General features: G+C 38.9%; 1 protein-coding gene across 5 annotated transcripts in view; it reads left to right on the forward strand.

Moving 5' to 3' along the window:
* NKAIN2 (sodium/potassium transporting ATPase interacting 2) overlaps positions 1 to 21,256 on the forward strand; it is an 854,966-nt gene that overhangs the window by 812,168 nt on the left and 21,542 nt on the right. For all 5 annotated transcript variants that reach the window (XM_032484812.1, XM_014563367.2, XM_032484810.1 and 2 more), the window contains one exon: positions 15,800 to 15,860. In XM_032484812.1, the coding sequence (XP_032340703.1) occupies positions 15,800 to 15,860 (61 nt within the window). The remainder of the gene's footprint in view (positions 1 to 15,799; positions 15,861 to 21,256) is intronic.

A 21,256-nucleotide genomic window follows, 5' to 3' on the forward strand; every position in this document is an offset into this window, starting at 1 on the left:
AATGTCATGCTTGTGGGTACTTATTTATGCTTCCTTTCTTAACCGGCCACATTTCAAAGGACAGATTTCATTCATGAAGTGAGTATTCTACAAAGCCGCAGTGCCTGGAGAACGCAGTCTTTTGTGTCCTAGGTTGGAATGGCAGCACAGAGTAGCTGTTAAGAGTGGGTATTTTGGGGCCAGCTAGCTTGGGTTTGAATCTCAGCTCTACGCCTTGATACCAAGTGACTGCAAGGAAGTCATTTAATTTCTCTATAACCCGAACACAAAGAAGATGTAATAATTATGCCTACCTCATAAAGATTGTGAGGAGATTGAAAGATGTTAATTTTGTTATTTATTAATACTCTCAGATTGAAGATGTTCATCAGAGATGAGGAGCAGCAAGGTCTGCCTTCTTTTTCAGGAAGCTGTGAAAATTGAGGATGGTATCCCATGGGGCTAGTGAAGTTGCAAACAATTGGAATCAGCTATCTAAAGAAGGGGTTTTAGAAGGCATCATACTTAGTCACCAACAAATTCTAGATGGGCACTTTTGAATTGGATGAGGGAAGTTAGGGGTAGAAAATGTACCTCTTAAATTGTCTTAATTTTAGCAAATTGATCTGGAGAAGCAGACGGGGCTTAATTTTAGAACTCAGTCAACCTTCATAAAGACCATGAAAATCAACAGAATGTCATCTCTTACTCAGTATTTTTTGCTCTCTTAAGACCCACATTCATACTCATATGCACGTATATACACACGTGCAGCCACGACATTCAGTAATGAGGTTTCAACAATGTTGAAGTCATTAAGGTAAATTGAGAAGACAGACTGTCATCAAGCCTCACTTTTCTGCGAGAACAACTGATAATGGTAGCATCTTTAAAGGTAAGAAAAAGCAGACGGCTCTCTCTCCCTCTGAGCTGAGGCTGTGGCCGTGAAGAGCACGCTCCTTTATGTATTTTCAAATATAATAAATAATATGATGGAATGAAAAACATTTTCCCCAGATTAGAGGGAAAGAGCTACAAGTCAATGTAAATGTGAATATGCTGAATTAAAGAGACAAAAACTTGATTCTTACAGCATCTGGATCACAATTTTTAAATAATGATTTTTTTTTTAAATTGTTGCATGGGGGCCATTCTCAGCAGTCTTTTTTTTTTATCTTTACAAACTTACCAAATCCTATTTTTTTCTCTTTTGTTTTCTTTTCCCCTCTTGTTTCTTTAATGGAGTCATCAATGTTGTACTCTCTTTGATAATTTTTGACAAGTGTATAATGAGAAAGTTTTAATGATATAATATTTAGAGGGAGAAAATAAAAACTAGTAATCCAGATAGAATTAGTTTGATATAAATATAGTAATACTTGAGCTCAGAAATATGAATGACATTTACTAATAAAGAATAAGTAGATATCTTTCAAAGTCCTTTTAAAATTTGGGGAAGTAAGAGAAACAATTCTAATCCTTATGCTTATACTTCAATTTTAGAAGATATTTCCACAAATATAAATTAGCTGACAGTTTTCAACTTCTGCATCCTTTAAGTTCAACAAAAGAGGGGAAAGAAACAGAAACCACTTGAAACAATACATCTGGGGACAAGAAAAAAATAAATAAAAAGACCTCCTTCCTTCTTGGGGAGAATGGTTGAATAGAGTCTAAGTCTGATGAGATGATGTGAATGATTAAATCATAGGATATTCTCCTAGGAGCTCAAAGTACATTCATAGTTATGACTTCATTTGTCTTCACGTTGACCTGTAAACTGTATGAAACATATCTTCCTATTGCTATTTAATCAGAAAATCTTAAAGTATAATTATGTGAGTTAGCCCAAGATGCAAGATTGGAACTAGATGGGAACAGAACCTAGTCAATCCTGGAGAGTTTACTAAGTGCTAGGCATTATGCTTGTTCATTTGCCAATGAGAGCCTTCCATCTGCTGGGATAAACTTGTTCTCTGGGATTAAAAAGTAGTCCAAACTCCCATCCCAGACACAGTGCATTCTGCAATATCCCGGGGGGAATCTTAGGGCCTTTCTTGACACTCCTAGTTCCACTCTTTCAATTGAATTCTCAGTCATCTCTTTACATCTCTTCTTTGTACATTGTCACCTTGATTCCTTTAGTTCCCCAAAGTACTGCTAATGTAAGAACGCAGAGCAAAATTTTACTGAGGTTTAGGGCATAATGAGATGTTGAGAAGATGATCACATTGTACAAACATACCAAAAATTTAAAATAAAGATAAAATTTGGATAACAGTAATCTATATTCTTGAAGAATCTACTGTTAATTCTCTCTGCTAATTATTTCCAAAAGTCCAGACCTCTTCTGTCCAGCCAAGGTCCTTACCCTGAAATGACCCAGCAATTTCACTAATGGGTATCCCTTTAAGGTGAAAGAAAATATATGTTCACAAAGAGATCTTTAGAAAATATTTAGGGCATAGTACCCCCCAAACCTGGAGGCAACAATAATTTCCTTCAACAGATAAATAGATAAGTAAATTGTGGTAACATGGGAGATTTTTTTCTGTAATGACAATCCATTCATTTTGACATTGGGATGATAGGAAAAATAATACAAACAGAAATTTGGAAAGTTCAGCCTACTATTAACTGCTCTGAGAATCTGCCATATCAACTTGAACAAGCCAGATTTCCCTGATGGATGATTAAATATGTGAGACCACAAATATGTGGTCCATTTGTTCTCATCATCTCAACTAACAATCAGCCAACTCCAAGGAAAGAGCTACCTAGATGATTGACAGTCAACCACAGATGCATGAGTGAACTCAACCAAGTCTAGCAAAAGGACTGTCCATCTGAACTCAGCCCAAATTGCCAACCCACAGAACAATGAGCAAAAAATGAATAGTTGCTGTTTCAAACCCTAAATTTTGGGGTGGTTTGTTATGTAGCAAAAGTTAACTGATATATGAATATTCATATGATGGAATGCCAGTTGAAACTAAAAGAGAATAAATTACTGACACATGCAATATCTTGAATTAATCTCAAAAATGATATGTTCAATGGAAGAAGCTAGACACAAAGCAGTGAGATTCTATTGGTATGAAAAATTATTATATGGCCATTGCAATCCAAACACTGGTTGCCTGGTGGGTGGTGTAGGAATGGGAGGAATGGTGGCAAGAAAGGGTCCAGAGGGAACTTTCTGGGATAATAGAAATATTCATGGGGAATTTTGAGGATGCTCATAGCCCAGTTTAAGAGTTAATATGCAAAACAAAATTAAAATAAAGTGAATTAAGTTGTATAACAGTATTTAACAAGGTGCTATATGAGTAGAGAGCAAAGAGTACCCATCTGTGCCTTTTGACATTTTGGGAATACCTCCCTGAAAAGCAGCCTTCAAGTAGCCCATGCTGCATGTAGGCACTCACTATATAGTGTTACATTTTATTTGTTGGATAGGAAGATGCCATAATCAAAAGCATGAAGGTATCAAACAGTATGAGATATATGTGGGGGTAACTGCCCAGAGATTTAATATGAAGAATAAAGGGAAGTCACAAGAGTTGGGGCTGGAATCATAAGATGGAACCAGTCGTGCATGTTCTTGAATGCTTTGGTGTCAAGTCTTAATCTTATGAGCAAGGAGAGCCATTGATTAGATTTTTCAGGCTTTTAAAACCATACCACCCCTATAACCATCCAGCTAATGTGAGGCTTGCCTTGCTCACCAGCAGTAAACTGACGGTAATTAGTGGCTCACCAATATATTCTAATATAAGAAGCCCACTCTGGTGTGTAGGAGCGTATATAAACAATTCAGAGGAGGACTATAAAATCATGATGAGTTGGAACCACCGTAAGAGAACTGAAATGGTAATTAAATGAGTAGGAGGGACACTCCAGTTTTCCTGTATACTCCAGGTTCCCCACGAGTGGCATTAAACTCCTCTGTGGTTTGTCTGCTAGCTGAGCTGGGTTTTTTCTTCCTGATTTCCAAGCTCTGCTAATGCAAATCTCAATACTATCCTCTCTGTTCAAATTTCCAACTTGGGAAAGTAGGTGAACTTAATTTTATGATTTTCCTTCCTGAGTGTGAATTCACTTAGGGTTTTAGAATCTTATTTTCCCCTCACGTGAGAGTATTGTCAGTTTTGCCTGTTAGAGAAATTAACAATACCATGTAAGAGTGAAAAACAGGATTTCAGGTTTACAGACCTGGACTGAAGTCCTTTCCTTACTCTCTCTTAATCTTGGAGCATCACTTAATTCCCCTAAGCCTCAGCTTTCTCATTTATAAATTATGGTCAATGACAGAAAAATCTCTCCTTGGTTTTGGAAAGAATAGGTAGGACAAATCTGTAAAGATATGAGCTTATGCCCAGAATACAGTGAGCACTTCAACAATGCCAGCTATTACCCTGCAGAGTAATAACTAGCCTTTCCTTTTCTACCTCCCAGGATGTGAGGGGCTAGTTAGATGATTGGTTGCTTGAAGTTTAAACATTGGAAAATGAAAAAGTAAAACACACAAATAGTGCTGCAGTTTTTCCTAGTTTATATATTCCCAAGATGGCAACGATCTTGTTACGTTAATTAATGAAATCCTTTTATTCTGAGGGTGTTGACGCTGTATCTTTCACCCTCATATTGGCTGTGTGATCTGTAGAAAGGAGGTAATCTAGGATTTATCCTGAAAAGAAGGCAACTGAGAAAAGAAGAGAGGACAGTGAAGAACACCATTCATAGCTGAGTTCTGACTCCAAAGTTATTCAATCCAACTAGATTGCCCTGCCACCCGTGGACAGAGCTGACAGGCCTTTTAAGTGACACTTTAATTCAGTTTTGTGCCTTTCAAAATTGCTCCCCTTGGGGGGTTCTTTTTCTGTTACTACCTTCACTCCCATTCATCCTCCCCTGCCACATATTACAGCAACAACTTGGCTTCAGATGGAAGCTTCATTGAATGCTCCATAAAATACCTTTTCATAAGCATAAAGCTTATTCCCACAGACGTCATGGTAAAGGGACCAGTTGCTCTAAGCGTCCTATTTAACCATATTTTCAAAACCTTAACAATACATCTAAGTTTACTATAACATTTTGAAGCAAGTTTTCTCTCTAGCTAGTATACATTGATGTTTCCTTTTTATTTAGTTTCTTTTTTCTTTTTTAGTACAGTGAGAATACTGTTCTTATTGACATCGTGTTGATATAATGTTAATCAATATCTTTCATAATGATGAATTTGTCATTTAACACTTCTTCTGACACTCATTATCTGCCAAAAAAGGAAATGATTTATGAGGATTCATCAAAGTTGGGTACCATTAGCTCTTTCTTACCCCCCACCACATAACCAGCCAGGCTGGACTAAAATTCTGGTCTATGAGAAGATAGTATGTGCTTGCAAGCCATGGGGACATTCCAGCTGGCCATGACAAAGCATCCACAGAGCCAGCAAGGAGTTTGAGGTCAGACTTGCAGTTTGTCCAATGAGGTTTATGAGTCTCAGCTGTATTTCTTGACTCAACTCCTGTTTTTGTTAAAAAAAAAAAAAAAAAAAAAAAAACACTCAAAGGGAAGTCAGCTTCCAGTCTGGAAGATGATAACTGGTCATTTCCAGAAAGTTCTCCAGTGGAGTCCAATCTGCTTAGTATCCTCAGATGAAATTGGAAGGAATGACTTCTGCCTAAACAGAGGAATTGTGCCCACGTAAATACAGCTGTGTTATTCTAAGGATCCTAGACTCCCCTGGAAACGTGGATAAGACAGAATCTTACAGACAGAGACAATGTCTGATTCACCATCACCAAAATATTAACTGGCCTACTGTATTTCATCACATTTACTTTAACATGGAAAAATACAGTATATTTACTAAATTAAAATGGGTAGAAATGTTCACTTTTCTCTTTGTTAAATGTTAATTTAACATCATCTATACAGAAAACATATGAATGGACTATTTCTAAATTTTTATTTCTAAACAATGATAATTTACTCATTCCTTATTTTTAAAATCTCTGGAGGAAGTGATCACAGGGTCATGTGGTTTTCAGTGATGTTCCCAGGAAGCAGGCAACCATCGGTTGCATGGGGAATTCTCTATCATCATCATCAACATCATCACCATCATCACAATGTTTATTGATAACTTCCTATGAACTGGGAAGTTTACTCATCATATCTCATTCCTCTGTCTCCCTTCATTGTGTGGTTACAATTCTGTTGAGTATCTCTTCAGCTGTGGCACCAGCATTGAACACTGTCAGCATTTTGACTGACAAGACCCGAAGGAAGTGGGGCTGGTCACCTCTCTTGTTCTACATGCAGTCATTCTCTTCAGATAACTTAGGACCAAACTGCTGGTTCAGGCATCCTTCATATTTTAGAGAATTTGATCATCAGATCATTGTTGTTCTTTCTCAAGAATTTTTAAATGACATGCAGAACAAGACTTAAAGTGAGACACCTAAAGCATGCTTCTTAAAACTGTCCTCCAGTTCTAAACTGATCTCTTCATCATGGCCCTTTTCAGGGTCTAGATCTTTAACCAGGTACAGATCCCGTGTACAGTCTCCATGCATATTCTATACACTTACATATACATATTCTCATGATGTCATCTTATTGAGGATTTCTTGAAATATGGTGGTATGATATAATAATATGTAATGTTAAGTCCCAGGTGAGTTTTATATTCCACATTTTCCTTATCTTCTATCTAGCACCTCTGAAAAAGAGAGAAATGTTAGCATAGTTTTAGCACCTTTTTAAAAAATATGGGTTATTTTTGCAACTGGTATTCCAGTACAGTTCTCCCAGTCTCTTCAGAAGAATCTGGCCTTATATTCCCACTGTCATCACTGGAACATCACACCCTCTCCAATGAACACACTGAACATATTTAGCCTTGTCTGTTAATGTTGACAGACCTAAGATGGGCTAATTTATTTTGGCATATGTCTCACTTGTTGTACAATTAATTTTGCTTTAGGTTCCTTATTATCTCTGAGCAAAAATTATGCTATTTGTACCATTTGCTCACAAGAGAATTATGTACTTATTTGTTCAAAGTTGCTGTTGGACAGTATCGATTGTTTACATTGTACAAAATACTGTAAAATTGCACTTTCTCAAATGCTTCACTGTAAATAAATCAGGGTCCCTATTACATGTGACACATACACAATATTAAAGTTTTATTAACAGAATAGCAGGGTGTTGTGGATAGATTGCTTTTTTGCATTTCCCAATCATTTTTTTTTTCCAACTGAGATGTAAGGGATATATAACATGTTATCAGTTTTAAGTGTATAACACAATGCCGGTTATTTTTAACGAACAGTTTTGGTTACACACTCCCATTATGGGTCCTGCCTCAAAGACTGAAGGCATCTTGTGGCAGCTCTGCTGCACTAGATCGGCCATTGCCTTGATCACCTCCCAGCTGGCATCTGCACAGAGTGGTAGAGCCACTGCTCTCAACACAATTTTTAAAACTAATGTGATATTTAAACTCTGAGAGAGGTATTAACCATGCTGACATTTGAATTTTACCAGTCATCTTTTACCCTGCCTGAATCTCTCTTGCTCTGCCAATGTTGCTAATACATTAGGCTCTTGTGAACTCGGGTAACTTTTTGATAAGATTGGCCTGAAGAAATCTACCAGGCTCCAGAGACCAATGTACAACGGGAATTACTGGTTAAGCCAGTGTTGGCATTTGGCTCAGTCTGTTTCCCAGCCTTAAGTAGATAATACAAGTTTGCATGGACATCTACTTTTATTTAATCTTTTAGAAAGTGTTTAATACGGTCATGCTTGATGATGCAGCACAATACCTAAAGGCTGGTATTAAGGTATGTTTCTGATCCTCTGAAAAGCTTTTCTGACTCAGTAGGCTGTGAACATTCACAATAGCCCTAAAGGCAATCCTCCAAGAGTTACTGCAGGTTGATAACTGCACCTGGATTATTCGTAGCAAAGAAAATTTGCAACATGATCCTTAATAGTCCAGCCAGTGCAGTAGTTTGGGAGAAGAATTACTAGTGAACGACTGAAATGATACACCAGCCCTCATAAAAAATACTTCATATAAAAAACTTTCATTAATAAAACTGACATAATCATATTAGAACACGTCACAAAAGCAATCTCAAAATATATAAACGGAATAAGATGCAAAAGAATCAGTAAGATCATTTGCAACTTAAAAGTATATTTTGTGAGGGCATAATATCCTGTTCAAATTCATAGTACAAAAAGCACGGGATGATAGAATCTGAATTATGAATTCTAAACAAAAATAGGTGATTTTATTTGAAACATAGAGCTAATCTATTTGAGAACGGGATAACTGCAGATAAAAAACTAATGTTTGCTACCCTCATCTCCACTCTCAGTCAGAAAAGAGTGTTGAATAATAATTTTATATTGTATCAGCATCAAAAACTATTATGGACTTCTTTGTTGATATAAGTGCCCAGAATTAAAATGTGTCTTTGTACTTAAGAAAACAAGTACACTCCTCTTGTTAAATACATTTGCAAATTTAGAAATTATAATACAAAAGGCCTTTTTAACATAAATGACAGTTGCCTAAAATATAGTATTTTAAATTAAGTTTTCATTGGGAAATAATTATAGAAATACACAGAAAATAATTGTGAGATATATAATGCAATTATATGAAATAATACAGAGAAATCTTATGTACCCTTTATCTAGTTTCCCCCACTGGTAATATCTTGCAAAACTTCAGTACAATATCTCTATTGAGGTGCTGACACTGATGCAGTCAAGGTATTGAACAGTTTCATCACCTCAAGGATCCCTCATGTTGCTTTGTTTTATGGCCACATCCTGTGACTCTCTACCCACCTTAATCCTGACAACCACTAATCTGTTCTTCATTTCTATAATTTTGTCATTTCAAGAATTTCAACCAAATGGAATATATAAGGGAATTGACTTTTTTCACTTAGCATAATTCTATGGAAATTTATGCAGGTTGTTGCATATATCAATAGTCCTTTCTTGTATTCCTGAGTAGTGTTCCATGATATATACCAGTTTGTTTAACAATTCACCCACTGAAGGACATCTGCATTGTGTCCAGTTTGGGGCTATTATGAATAAAGCTGCTGTAAACTTTAGTGTACATGTTTTTGGGTGAGCATGTCTTCCTTTCTCTGGGATAAATGGCCAGGAGAGCATTGCTGGGTCATATTGTAGTTGTGTGTTTAGTTTTCTTAAGAAACCTTCCACCTGTTTTCTAGAGTAGCTATACATGAATGTTTCCATCTTTCTACTTTCAAGATTTCTGTCATTGGTTTTCCAAAATTTGACTGTCATGGATCTTGGAATGAATTTCTTTGAATTTGTCCTGTTTGGGCTTCACTCAACTTCTTGAATATATAAGTTTAGATCTTTTGTCAAGTTTAGGAGGTTTATAGTCACTATTTCTTCAAGTATTTTTTCAATACTGCTTTTTCCTTTCCTTTCAGTACTCCAGTGACACAAACATTAGATGTTTTATTATTGTCCCATGGGTCCCTCAGACTCTCTTCATTTTTTTCTACTTTTTCTCTTATCCACATCGGGTAATTTCTTTTGTTCTGTCTTCAAGTTCATTGATTCTGTCCTCTGACTCCTCCATTCTGTGGTTGAGGTTTTTTGGGTTTTGGGGGGGTTTTTTTTTGGTTATTTGCATTTTTTTTTCAGTTCTAACTTTTTAGTTTAGTTCTCTATATCTTCTATTTCTTTGCTGAGACTTTTTCATTTATCTTAAATGTGCTCATAATTTTTTATTGAAGCATTTTGTGACAGCTACTTTAAGATATTTACTAGGTAATTCTAACATCTCTGTCATTCAGCTCTGTATTGGCTTCTGTTGATTGTCTTTTTTCATACATGTTGAGAACCTTATCCTTATTGGTATGATAAGGAATTTTAAATTGAAACATGGACATTTTGGATATTATGTTATGAGACTCTAGATCTTTCTTAAACTTTCTGTTTGGCTGGCTCCTCTGATAGTGGCAGGGGAAGGAGAGACACTGACTCATTACTTCTGAGTAGGGTTTAGAAGTCCAGGTTCCCCTCTCAGACTCTGTTGAAACCCAAGAAAGAAAGGGCTTCGCATTAAGGTTCAGAGGCAATGGAAGTTCCTGCTCTCTACTCGGCCTTCACTGGTATTTCCATGGCTGAGGGGGTGGGTAGGAGTACCTTGTTGTGGCTCCCACTTGGCCTCATCTGATACTGTGGGGGCAGGGCTTTGAACTCATTACTGCTGAGCATTGGTAAGAGTCCTGATTCTTCACTAAGCCTCCTCTGGCACAGCCTAGTCGGGAAGGGAGGGGTGCCTTCTGTCTGCATTGTGAGGTTAGAAGTCTAGACCCCCTTTGTGGTCTCTACAGACACTAGGGAGGGGGGCTTCCTCCTTCCTGACAGGAGTAAAGACCAGGCTCCCTGCCTGGCTTCTCAGACACCACAGCCTGGCCAGGTGGGAAGATCTGTGGCTGGGGAGTAGGGCTGCAGTTTTTTCTGTGATGTTGGCTAAAGAAGGGCTCTATTGTCTTAATTTTTGTTTTGTTTTGTTTTATTAGTGTTTCCCTTTCCTGGTCCTTTGGTTAGAGAGAGCAGGCTTTCTAATCTGTGTCCCTTGGCATTTCTGGGCTGTAGGCTCCTTCAACTTCAAGAATGGTACGTATGAGACAAAAGAAAAATGGGGAACTTACTCCCCTGTCCTTCCTTGGGTTCCCAAGGTTCCTAGCAAGTCTACCTTCTTTCCACCTTTCAGAGTGGTAGAATGTTTGTTTCATGTATGTAATGTCCAGGGTTTTCAGCTGTACTTTGGCGGGTGGGGATAGGGAAAAGTATCTGTCTCCAACTTCCTGAAAACAGAAGTCCAAAAGATAGTATGTTAAGCACTAAGGTTGTTACATTTTCAATTACCACAATTGAATCTTTTTAAAATACTTACCAAAAGGCTTCAGTTTCCTCTTATCTATTAGCTTCTAAGTGAATTTCTGAGACATACAATCATAATTTGGTTTGTAGATACAAAAAAGAATTTTAATCTGATTTAGTCATAGAGAGAAAATAATATTTCCTTTCAGCCAGTAATGATATCAAGATGATACATGTAATTCCCTATCAGGTGAATTAGAAGTGAATAAATCAAATTAGATGTATCAAGGTGAAAAGATGAATAAAAATAAAAACATGTAGGCTTAGCTCTGCTTTAAATGCCAAAGACTAAAATAACTGGAATATTCTGGATTTTTACAAGTGGATAATTGTATGTTTGCCCGTGTAATTCCACTGGTATCTTTTGTTATTACTCTAGCCATTTTTTTTTAATTGAAGTATAATCAGTTACAATATGTCAGTTTCTGGTGAGCAGCATAATGTTTGCCATACATATACATACATATGTTTTTTCATATTCTTTTTTATTTTAAGTTATTACAAGGTATTAAATATAGTTCCCTGTGCTATACAGAAGAAATTTGTTTTTTATCTATTTTATATATAGTAGCTAGTATTTGCACATCTTGAACTCCCAATTTATCCTTTCCCATCTCCTTCCCCACACCCAGTAACCATAAGTTTGTTTACTATGTCTGTGAGTCTGTTTCTGCTTTGTAGATAAGTTCATTAGTGTCTTGTTTTTTCTTTTTTTTTTTTCTTTAGATTCCATGTATGAGTCATATCATATGGTATTTTTCTTTCTCTTTCTGACTTACTTCACTTAGAATGACATTCTCCAGGAACATCTATGTTGCTGTAAATGGCAATATTTTATTCTTTTATATGGTGAAATAGTATTCCATTGTATAAATATACCACAGCTTCTATATCCAGTCATCTGTCAATGGCCATTTAGGTTGTGTCCATGTCTTGGCTATTGTATATAGTGCTGCTTTGAACATTGGGGTGTATGTATCTTTTCAATCCTTAAATAAGGAACAAAATAAAATATTTTTTTAATTCCACTTATTTGTAGGTATTCCTCATGACAACGTGGGTCACTTTTTCCTGCTTTGGGTACCATTACTCCCCTTAACGTTGCCCAAACGCTCTGAACTGGGGCCATTTGTTCCTCCCTGAACATAATCCACATCTTGGCAGAGGTTGCCTGAGCTCTGCTTGGAAGATAATCTCACCTTTCCCCTTGTTATTCCCTCTCAAAGTCCCCCATCCCCATCTCTCCATGTCTATCTCCACAATGCCACCCTACCACCTACCCTGGGAATGGATTACCAGTTCTTTGGAAAGGCAACACTTTAATCCAGTCTCAAAGGATGAGTTCGAATTATCCCAAGGTGCAAGGCTGAGTGGAGAAGGAAGGGAGGAGATGTAGGGCATTTGCATGTTTTGTTGGCAGGACTATTAATGAGTGAAAGAACAGAGGGCAACCACCTGATATATGTCAGCCAACTACTAACCTCTTAATAATATTGGCATCAATTCTGAGACTAGGAGTGGTGGGAAATGAGGCTAGAAAGGGAGCTATGTATCACATTAGGAAGAGATGGTATTTTATAAAAAAATTGACACTTTTTCAGTAGAAGATGGGATGCTCCTTAAGTGTATTGTGTAGAAATGACATAGTTAGAATTTCAATTTGATACACACTGAAAGCCCTCTGATTCTGGCTCTAATCTGCCTTCCCAGCTTTTATTTCCAGTGCTCTAATATGAAGTCCACAAACTCATCAGATGGAACTACTGACTCTTCCTTGAACACAACCTATAATTTGCCTGCTTGATGAAGTCCCTCAGGAAAAACAAGTCGCATTTTACCTCTCCTTTGCAAAAACACCTACAATGTTCTTCCAAAGGTGGTTGTTAGGATTAATGAGCTAACCAAGAAAGAACCCAGTTTACTGTTGGTCAGTCAGGAGACAATCAATTTCCTTCCTTCCTCCTGACACTTATCTTAATCTACTTTGAATTACAATTATATGTGTATCCCTGTTACAGGACTGCAAAATCCTTTAGACTGTATCTAAAACAATGGCTCTAAGGGGGGGCAATTTTGCCTTTTAAGGGATGTATGGCAATGTCTGGAGACATTTTTGGATTATCTCAGTTACCAATTTTCTTAATTGTAGGATGTTGGTAGTTAAATATGCTATAATGCACCACAGAGCCCACAAAAAATTACTCAACCCCAAAATGTCAGTGGTGCAGAGGTTGAGAAACCCTGGGTTGATTCATCTTTGTAGCCTGGGTAGCAGTTAGCAGAGTTGCACATCATAGAAAGTATTCAGAGCTATATTTGAAACCACTTTTCCGTAGGTAAATTTATAAATTGCTGTAAGGGAATAAAAAATTAAATTAGAAATTTACTTGTTGTAGGAAAATTGAAACATAACAGGGGTTTATGAATCTTGATTAATTGGGGGGAAACCAATTTCCATTTGTATTTAGAGGTGAACAATTTAAAAGCTGAAGTTCTCTTAATCAGCAAGCTTTTGTAATGAAATGCAGCAGGATTTACTTTTATATCAAAGCAGCTCCCCTGATAGTTAGAGAATGCCACCGAATACAATTAAAAGATCACTGGTAAGCAGAATACAGTACCTTGGCTGCATTCTGGGAGAGGAGTGCAGTTAATAATGTAGATTCTAGTGACACTTTAATGAGAAGTTTAAACCCATTGGACCTGAATCTCAGAATTTATCAACCTAGGTAAATTTGTTATTTACCTAGATTTTCATTTCAAAGTAGTTAAGTGATGAGTGAAAATCAACAGGAAAGTTTGTGATTAGGAGAAAAGTTGCTTTGTAGATAATTCAAGGAGTAAGTATTTTAAACTGAAAAGAAGAGATTACGGATAAATCGATGGCACTTAACCACAGTGGTAAGGACTTCATGTGGAGGAAGAGATAAATGCAGAACCCAGGGGATTTAATCAAACCCATAGCCTCTTTACCTAGCCAATCAGATCCAGTACCCACAGCAGAGTACCCACGGGACCGGGGTCACTAGGTGATTAGAGCATTTTCATGGGCCCTGGTAGATAAAGGATTAAAAAGTGTTAACATCATCTATTTTTCCATTACTCATGAAAATGCCCAAATCACGGTATGATTTTTTTGGTCAAATCAAAACCTTTGCTAGAGCCACATAGGAGACATACACATAGTACCCTGTACTGTAAAAACACGTCCCATAAAAATAGTGACCCTGGAGATTCTATTATATAAGAAAATAGTTTTTATTATCACAATTTTATTGCCAATACAACATATAATTCTAAGAGAAAAATGCTCACTTGATGACTTTTCTAATATATTTTTTTAAAAACCTAAGGGCTATTGTAGCATCAATAGTACGTACTCTATCTGTCTATTATTTGTGTAATGGTTCAGATACTACACTTGGCGGATGGGAGGGAGGGGGTCCCCAGTCTCTCTCATCCGGAATCTGAAAACAAAAGCCCATGAAGAAAGGTTGCACAGGTCTTCTTCCTCATCCATTTCTCTCTCAAGCAGGGTCACTGCTTCTGTGCCAGGAAAACCACGGTTTTGCCACGTGCCAGCTCTCTTTGGCAGAGAGCTAGCGCCTGCCAGAGCATGCTTCTTTCTTAAATCCAAGTCAGAGACTTTCTAAAGTTCCTTTTCCCTGGACCTCTCTTTGTCGCCAAAGAGTTCTGCTGATTAAAGACCTATCAGTTTATGCTCTGACTTAAAATGTCCCATTCACATCTTCCAGAAAGACTGCTCTCTGTCAGCTCATGGAAAACAATTCTTAGGCTTATCACAACAGCAATTTTTTTGCCCTGTGCCTTAGCTTCCTGGTTGAAAATTGTAGCCTTTTTCCTAAGATTCTCTTCCTCACTGCCAAATATTATCATGAAGGGTTAATACTTAGATCAATGCCTGTCTGAAATATCATCGTGAATAATTTTCATCACTGTCCTGAGGACATACCTTGAAGGATTCCCCCAAACTAGATTATTCTGGGGAAAAAATGTTTTCTACATATCAGGAAATTATATTAGTTTGCTCCCTCCACCAGTGCTCATTAATATGACTAAATAATTACAGTACATGAGGGATACAAAACCACACCATCTGAGGGGTAGATGTCAAAGGGCTTTGCGTGCTCCTTCCCAGGTCCTGATTTCAGTGAGCAAAGGCTTCCCTGAGCACAGGGACCTCCCTGTTGCATGTTTCAGAAAGACGATGTGATGTGTGCAGTCCCAGTCCCGTGCACTGTGAGGCTCCTCACCCGGGAAGGTGCCTGGCCCGTTGCTCCTCTGTAACATGTCATGTCATCTTAATCATACTTGGCATGTCCCGCTTCTTGTTACTGGTCTAAATAAGAGTTTCCCTTACTTCCAAAGTGTTCATGCAACATTCCATGGAATCCTCTTAATATTTTTCTCTCAAACCATTTCTTTCTGATAGTCAGCAGGAGTCCAATTTTTGAATCTTAGGTTCTGGGATAATGAAAAGAGAATTAGAAGTTGATTGGCACAAATAGAAATGTTAATCCATTAATGAATGGCCGTATTTCTTTTTTTTCTCAAGACCTAAAATAATTCGTTATAGATTGCCTGGCAATTAACAAATCTTACACATAAAAGCAGAGCGGAGGAAAACAGAGCACTGTATTCATGTGTAAGGCAGGTAGACATTACATGAATCAAGAATCCACACTGGAGTCCAGATCCAGCCTGATGAACCATTTTGGAACACTGAATCTAGTCACAGACTGCCCGCCTTCAAAAAGTCACTCCCCAGTGAGTTCCAGTCGTGTTGCCTTTGCCTCGTGTCTAAAGCATCTTTGTTTTGTTTCAGCTGGCAGGGTTCATCTACGCCTGTTATGTTGTGAAATGTATAACTGAAGAAGAGGACAGCTGTAAGTATTAAAGCTCTATTCTGTTTCTTTCAAGTTCAGAGCATCTTCTTTACTGCCTCCTACCTAGCCTTGCTACCTCTCAGACCACATCCCCTAACACATCATTAGAACAGGGACTAAGCCCTTTGTGCTCACCAGGCTAAAGTGTTTTTCATAAAAGTATCCAGCATATAGGTCACGAATCAGTCTCACCCAGGACTACAAATCCCAACAATTGACAATTCACGATAGTTCCTAAAACTCTCACAAGAACCGACTTCAGATTAATTCAAGAAATTAGTCTTCATAAAACCAAATGTTCATATTTCCTTTTTGTTCTTACAATTTGATACAAATGGCTGGACCTTTATGTCAGATTCTCAGCAGTCAGTGCCGTTGCTTGATCCAGAGTTTAGACAGCAGTGCCTTCCCACAAGCCTCTGGGTGAGTCCCTTGTCCTCTGCTCTTCTTAAAAAATGGCAGGTAGGAGGTTTCACTCTTTCCTTGCCCCTTAAGGATCTGAAACAGGAGGTCAGGCAACAGTACTTCTGTGCTCTCTGGGAACTTGCCCATGCAGCTGTATTTCCTCTGAGGAAAAGTCAGGGTCGGAGATCATTTTTCTTGGTTGCCAAAAATATTCATAATGATTGGGATTTTGAGACAGTGAGGGAAAGATGAGAATCCACTGCTCTGTTATAGGATGATTTGAGGAAAATATCCAAAGAGAAATATGTGTTTCTTCTTTACTTTCCAGTCATACTGGAAAGGAGGAGGCAGTACCCTGTGATTCGTTTAGAGGAAGCAGCCTCTCAGCCATCCTCACACGTGGTGTAAAGTCAGGAACATATAGTGTATAATTTGTATTATGTTGTGTGCAAAAGGAAATGATAGTCCTTTACAAATAAGCATTCGTAAACACTCCTCAGTGTATCAGGTGCCATGTCAGACTCTGGATATTTGAAGATGAGTAATATGCAGTCTTACCTCTAGGAATTAACCATTTTGTAGGGGAAAATGTGAACAAAGAAGTATAATAAAACCCTGTAGAATGTATAATGTTGGGGGTAAGAAAGGAATCAGGACAGGTTTCGTTGACAAAGAGGCTCTTGAGCTTGGTCTTGAAAGATGAGGAGGTATTTGTTGGATAGCTGATGTGCGAGCAAGGGAATCCCAGGCCAGAGGTAACAAACGCCACGACGTATCACAGCTTGCCGTGTTGGGGGCTGGGCAGCCAGGTTAATGTGACTGAATTATTCTCTGTGCTAGAGGTTTGTGCCCAGAGAAGACTGCAAGCAAGCACAGATGAGATCATAGAAAAAAGATTACGACAGAGTAAAGAGTTTGGAGGTTATTTTGTAGAGCATGACGGCAAATCAATTGGCAGGTAGTTAACAGAAAGAGAATAACATAATCAGAAATGCACTTTAGAAAAAAACACAATGGTATCAGTACGAAGGACAGATTTGGATGGGAGGGGCAAGATTAGGGAAAGGGAGAGCGATCGGGACACCATGAGGAGGACTGTGCTATGAGAGGATGAGGGTCTGGACTAGGACCAGTGCTGGAGATGGAGAGGATAGATGCGTTATTAAACGTAAAAACAGTAGTGGCTAATGGGCCATGGGTGGGTACTCTGTAAAGGACAAGGAAGGGATGGATGGATTTCTGGGTTTCTGATATGAGTGAATGGGCAGATGGAAATGTCACTTGGGGAAAGTAGAATGGAGATGCAACAGCTGGTTCAGCTTGGGGAGACTGAGTTTGAGGTGTTTAATGAAGATGCATGAGAAGACACTAAGTAGCCACCTGTCCTATCCCCAAAAGTTTTATTCAAAGATTAGGAAGCATAAAAGATACATGAATTTTAAAATGTATGGACTCCACAAACTATGTGAGTTTACTCAGATATTACCATTCAGCGTCATTGTGCCAGGTCCTTGATGAGTCTATAGGTTAAATTTCACGTGGGAGTTGAGCTTTCCCTAAACTATAATGTTTGATTTTATTTCACAATGATGTCTGCATTTTTATCATCAGAAAATACTGACACGTCAAGTCGCCTAGACAGATAATCGGTATCTCTCCAGACTAGTGCCTCCCTAAGGGGATCCCAGAAATGCTAGTCTGTAAAATATACTGCTCAAAAAAAAAAAAAAAAAAAAAAAAATTCCAAAGCCGAGTAAGTTTGACACTGAACATTTAGAATGCACGTTTACATATTAACATTTCTGAGAGTATTTCAATAAAGAAGTATGTCCAATTTGTCCTAATCTACACTTTGTTTTAACCATATTACATTGGGTGAGAGATAGTGAGGCCAGAAGCAGATGGAAGAGAGAAACCAGAAAGGGTTTTACTATACTCACGGTTCCCTGGGGAGAACACAGCGTGCCACACCGGGCCACTCAAGGGAAGCACCAGGTGGGTCACGAGGCAGAGAGAGAGAGCAGAACTCTGGGCAAGTACTTTTACTGTGGTTCCCAGGGACAGGAACAGGCGAGGCAGGCTGGCGCGTTTAGGATTGGCTAAGTTTGAAAGCGGTCCCCATGAAATTCTTTTTCACTGTGACTGTCAGAGAATAAGGTTTGGGGCTTTTCAGTGAGCCAGGGTTCACTTGGGAGCAGCCAGTGGTCATTTTGTAGCTGTTAAGGCATTTTACAGAAATTAAAAGTATGCTTAATATCACAAACATTTGAACATCAAACCTTTTTTCATAAGAAATCTGAGTATTCCAGAGAATTAGACTTCCAGGGAACTCATTTTAGGAAATTCTGCCCTAGGTCAAATGTTGGTCAAAGCCATGTAAGTCCAAGGGAATATGAACTCACAAATAGCTTTTTGAAGATCAGGTTTACCTTTCAAGCATCTTATAAACAATGTTCCAAAAAACTCGAAAAAATAATGCTTATGTCTTTATATGTATTTTGACCACAACCCCTTATCTGCCTTTATTAATATAAAATACAAGCAGACGTTTCACAGATAATTTTTCTAATTCTTGTCATTTTGCTTAGTGGGTGAGGTATGAGCTACTTTCTTATTTTTCTTATGAGTCAAGTAGACTACTACATAGCCCGGAGGAGATGCTCGTTTGGGCTGGTTCTGTCCAGTTAGGTTCGTTTACTTGTGGTCACTGTGTGTGGTCACACACAGACATTTATGAATATTTGTTCAGTGAAATGTTTTAGATTCACATTTACCCTTTTTTATCATTATTTTAATCACTTGCCTGTATGTTCACCTCCAGACCTTGTGGAACATATGACTTCCAACGCTCAAGAGTAAAAAAAGGTTGCAATTTCTATCTAATATTTGGTAATTATAAAGAAAATTATTTTGATCCTTTAAAGGTGTTCTGGTTTGATGAAAGTAAAACACACACACACACACACACACACACACACACACACACACACACAGAGGTTCTCAGAAAGGAAACCCTGAAATATGAGAAAAGTTTAATGAATATACAAACAGGGAAAGGAGCCTCTGTGGGACTATCCTTATCTGCTACGGATTTGCAGTGAAGCATCCTAATGAGGGTACAGTGCAGGAGGAGGGACCAGCTCCCCACTCGCCATATTAGTTAAGTTTCCATTCCTAAGAGCCTCGCGAGGAACAGAGGATAGTTTGGGTTCCATAACTGTGCTGAGAATGGACTGTGGAGATAAGGTCCTAATCGTGGCTCTTGGAAGACTGAAGTATCCTTGACGTCAGTAGGAAACAGACCAGCTCTGTGCTCAGCTGCATTATCTCAGGCTCGCTGGCAAGTGTGGCCAGAAAGCCTTAGGGGCTCAAGCCTCCTGACAGCTAAGGCGAGGGTCCAGGCTCCATGAGCGAACTCTCAAACTTAGACTCCACAAAATAACCATAAATCAGCATTGAACTAGAGGGAGTTAGACGTCAGGCACATCAAATGCCTGATTTCTTCCCCTGATTTCTCCTTTTAAATAGTATCTCATTTACTTTTCTAGAGGCCAGTTTGATTGATATTTATACAGACACTTCAAAGCAAAGTTGTTATTTTCCCAATGAAAAGCCTGGACCTTGGAGTTTACGGTTCTGACCCTTCCTTTAACTAAGCCGGAGCCCCAGGCTGACCAGAGGCCGGCTGTGCACAGTCACAGGGCACCACTGCCCTCTGCTGTGCCTCCCGGGGGGTGACATCCACCCTTCGACCAGAGATCTCAACCAGGAAGATGTGGGCCCTCCTGCTCCCTTGTATCGGTCGCCTAGGGCTGCAATGACAGCATGTCATAGAGTGGGTAGTTTACACCATACATGTGTATCTTCTCACAGCTCTGGGGGCTGGAAGTCCAAGATCAAGGTGTCGGCAGGTTTGGCTTCTTCTGAAACCTCTCTCTCTGGCTTGTAGAAGGCTGAGTTCTCACTTTGCCCTTTTTTCTCTGTCTGTGAGTGCCCTTGGGCCTCTTCCTCTTCTTCTAAGGACATCAGTCCTACTGAATTAGGGTCCCACTTTTATGTCCTCTTTAACCTTAATTCCATCTTTAAAGGCCCCATCTCCAAATACAATCACATGAGGAGTTGGGTCTTGAAGACATAAATTTGGAAGGGGACACAATTCAGTCCATAACATCCCATATCTGTAGACACACACACACACACACACACACACACACACACACACACACCCCATGGGGCTCCTGGCTATTTGAAAATACCTAAGGGGAACAGAGTGGGGCTAGCTTCAGCTCACTGGCCCATCAAACGCCTGGGGGTAAGAAGCTCCAATCTGTAATAAGACCCACCTCCCGGATCCAGGCTCCCTGCCAAGAGGCAGGCGTTCTGGTCAGCATCTCCTGTTGTGGGCTGGGGTGATCTGCCTTCAGATGAGAGGCTCCACACCAGAAAAAAAGCTGGGACGTGCTCCAGAGGGTGTGCCTTGATACTTGAACTTTATTTGAATGGGGCAACCCTCACAACATACTTTTCTGTATTTGTGCATGAAAAGGCAGCGATATGTCTTAGGGGAAAAGGCTTCCTCCAGGAGAGCGGGCACGCCTGGCGGAGCTGTCTCTGTGGTCGGGCTCTCCCCTGTATCATCTGTCGCCAGCGACGCTGAGTTCTCCTTATGCCCTCCAGTTTTCTCTGTTCCCCTCTGCTTGCTCTTTCGGACGATATTCTGTGAAGGAAATCAAATGTTCCAGGATTTATCATCTGGTGTGTAGCTCTCTTCTCCCTTAATCCTCAGCAATTCTGCACCAGAATCCAACCTCCGCTTACAGAGATAGAACTAAGAACCTATCCTTCTGCTTCATTAGTGCTGTTACATGTGACAATTAAAAGGAAGATGTGCAGCTGTGGAAAATATGGCTAATCCATCATAGGAACAAAAGCCATCATATGATGTCTCAATTTTTACTATGTTTTCTTATAAACCTTTGCCTTAGCAGTTA

Source organism: Camelus ferus, chromosome 8, assembly GCF_009834535.1.
Source record: "Camelus ferus isolate YT-003-E chromosome 8, BCGSAC_Cfer_1.0, whole genome shotgun sequence".
Lineage (NCBI taxonomy): Eukaryota > Metazoa > Chordata > Mammalia > Artiodactyla > Camelidae > Camelus > Camelus ferus.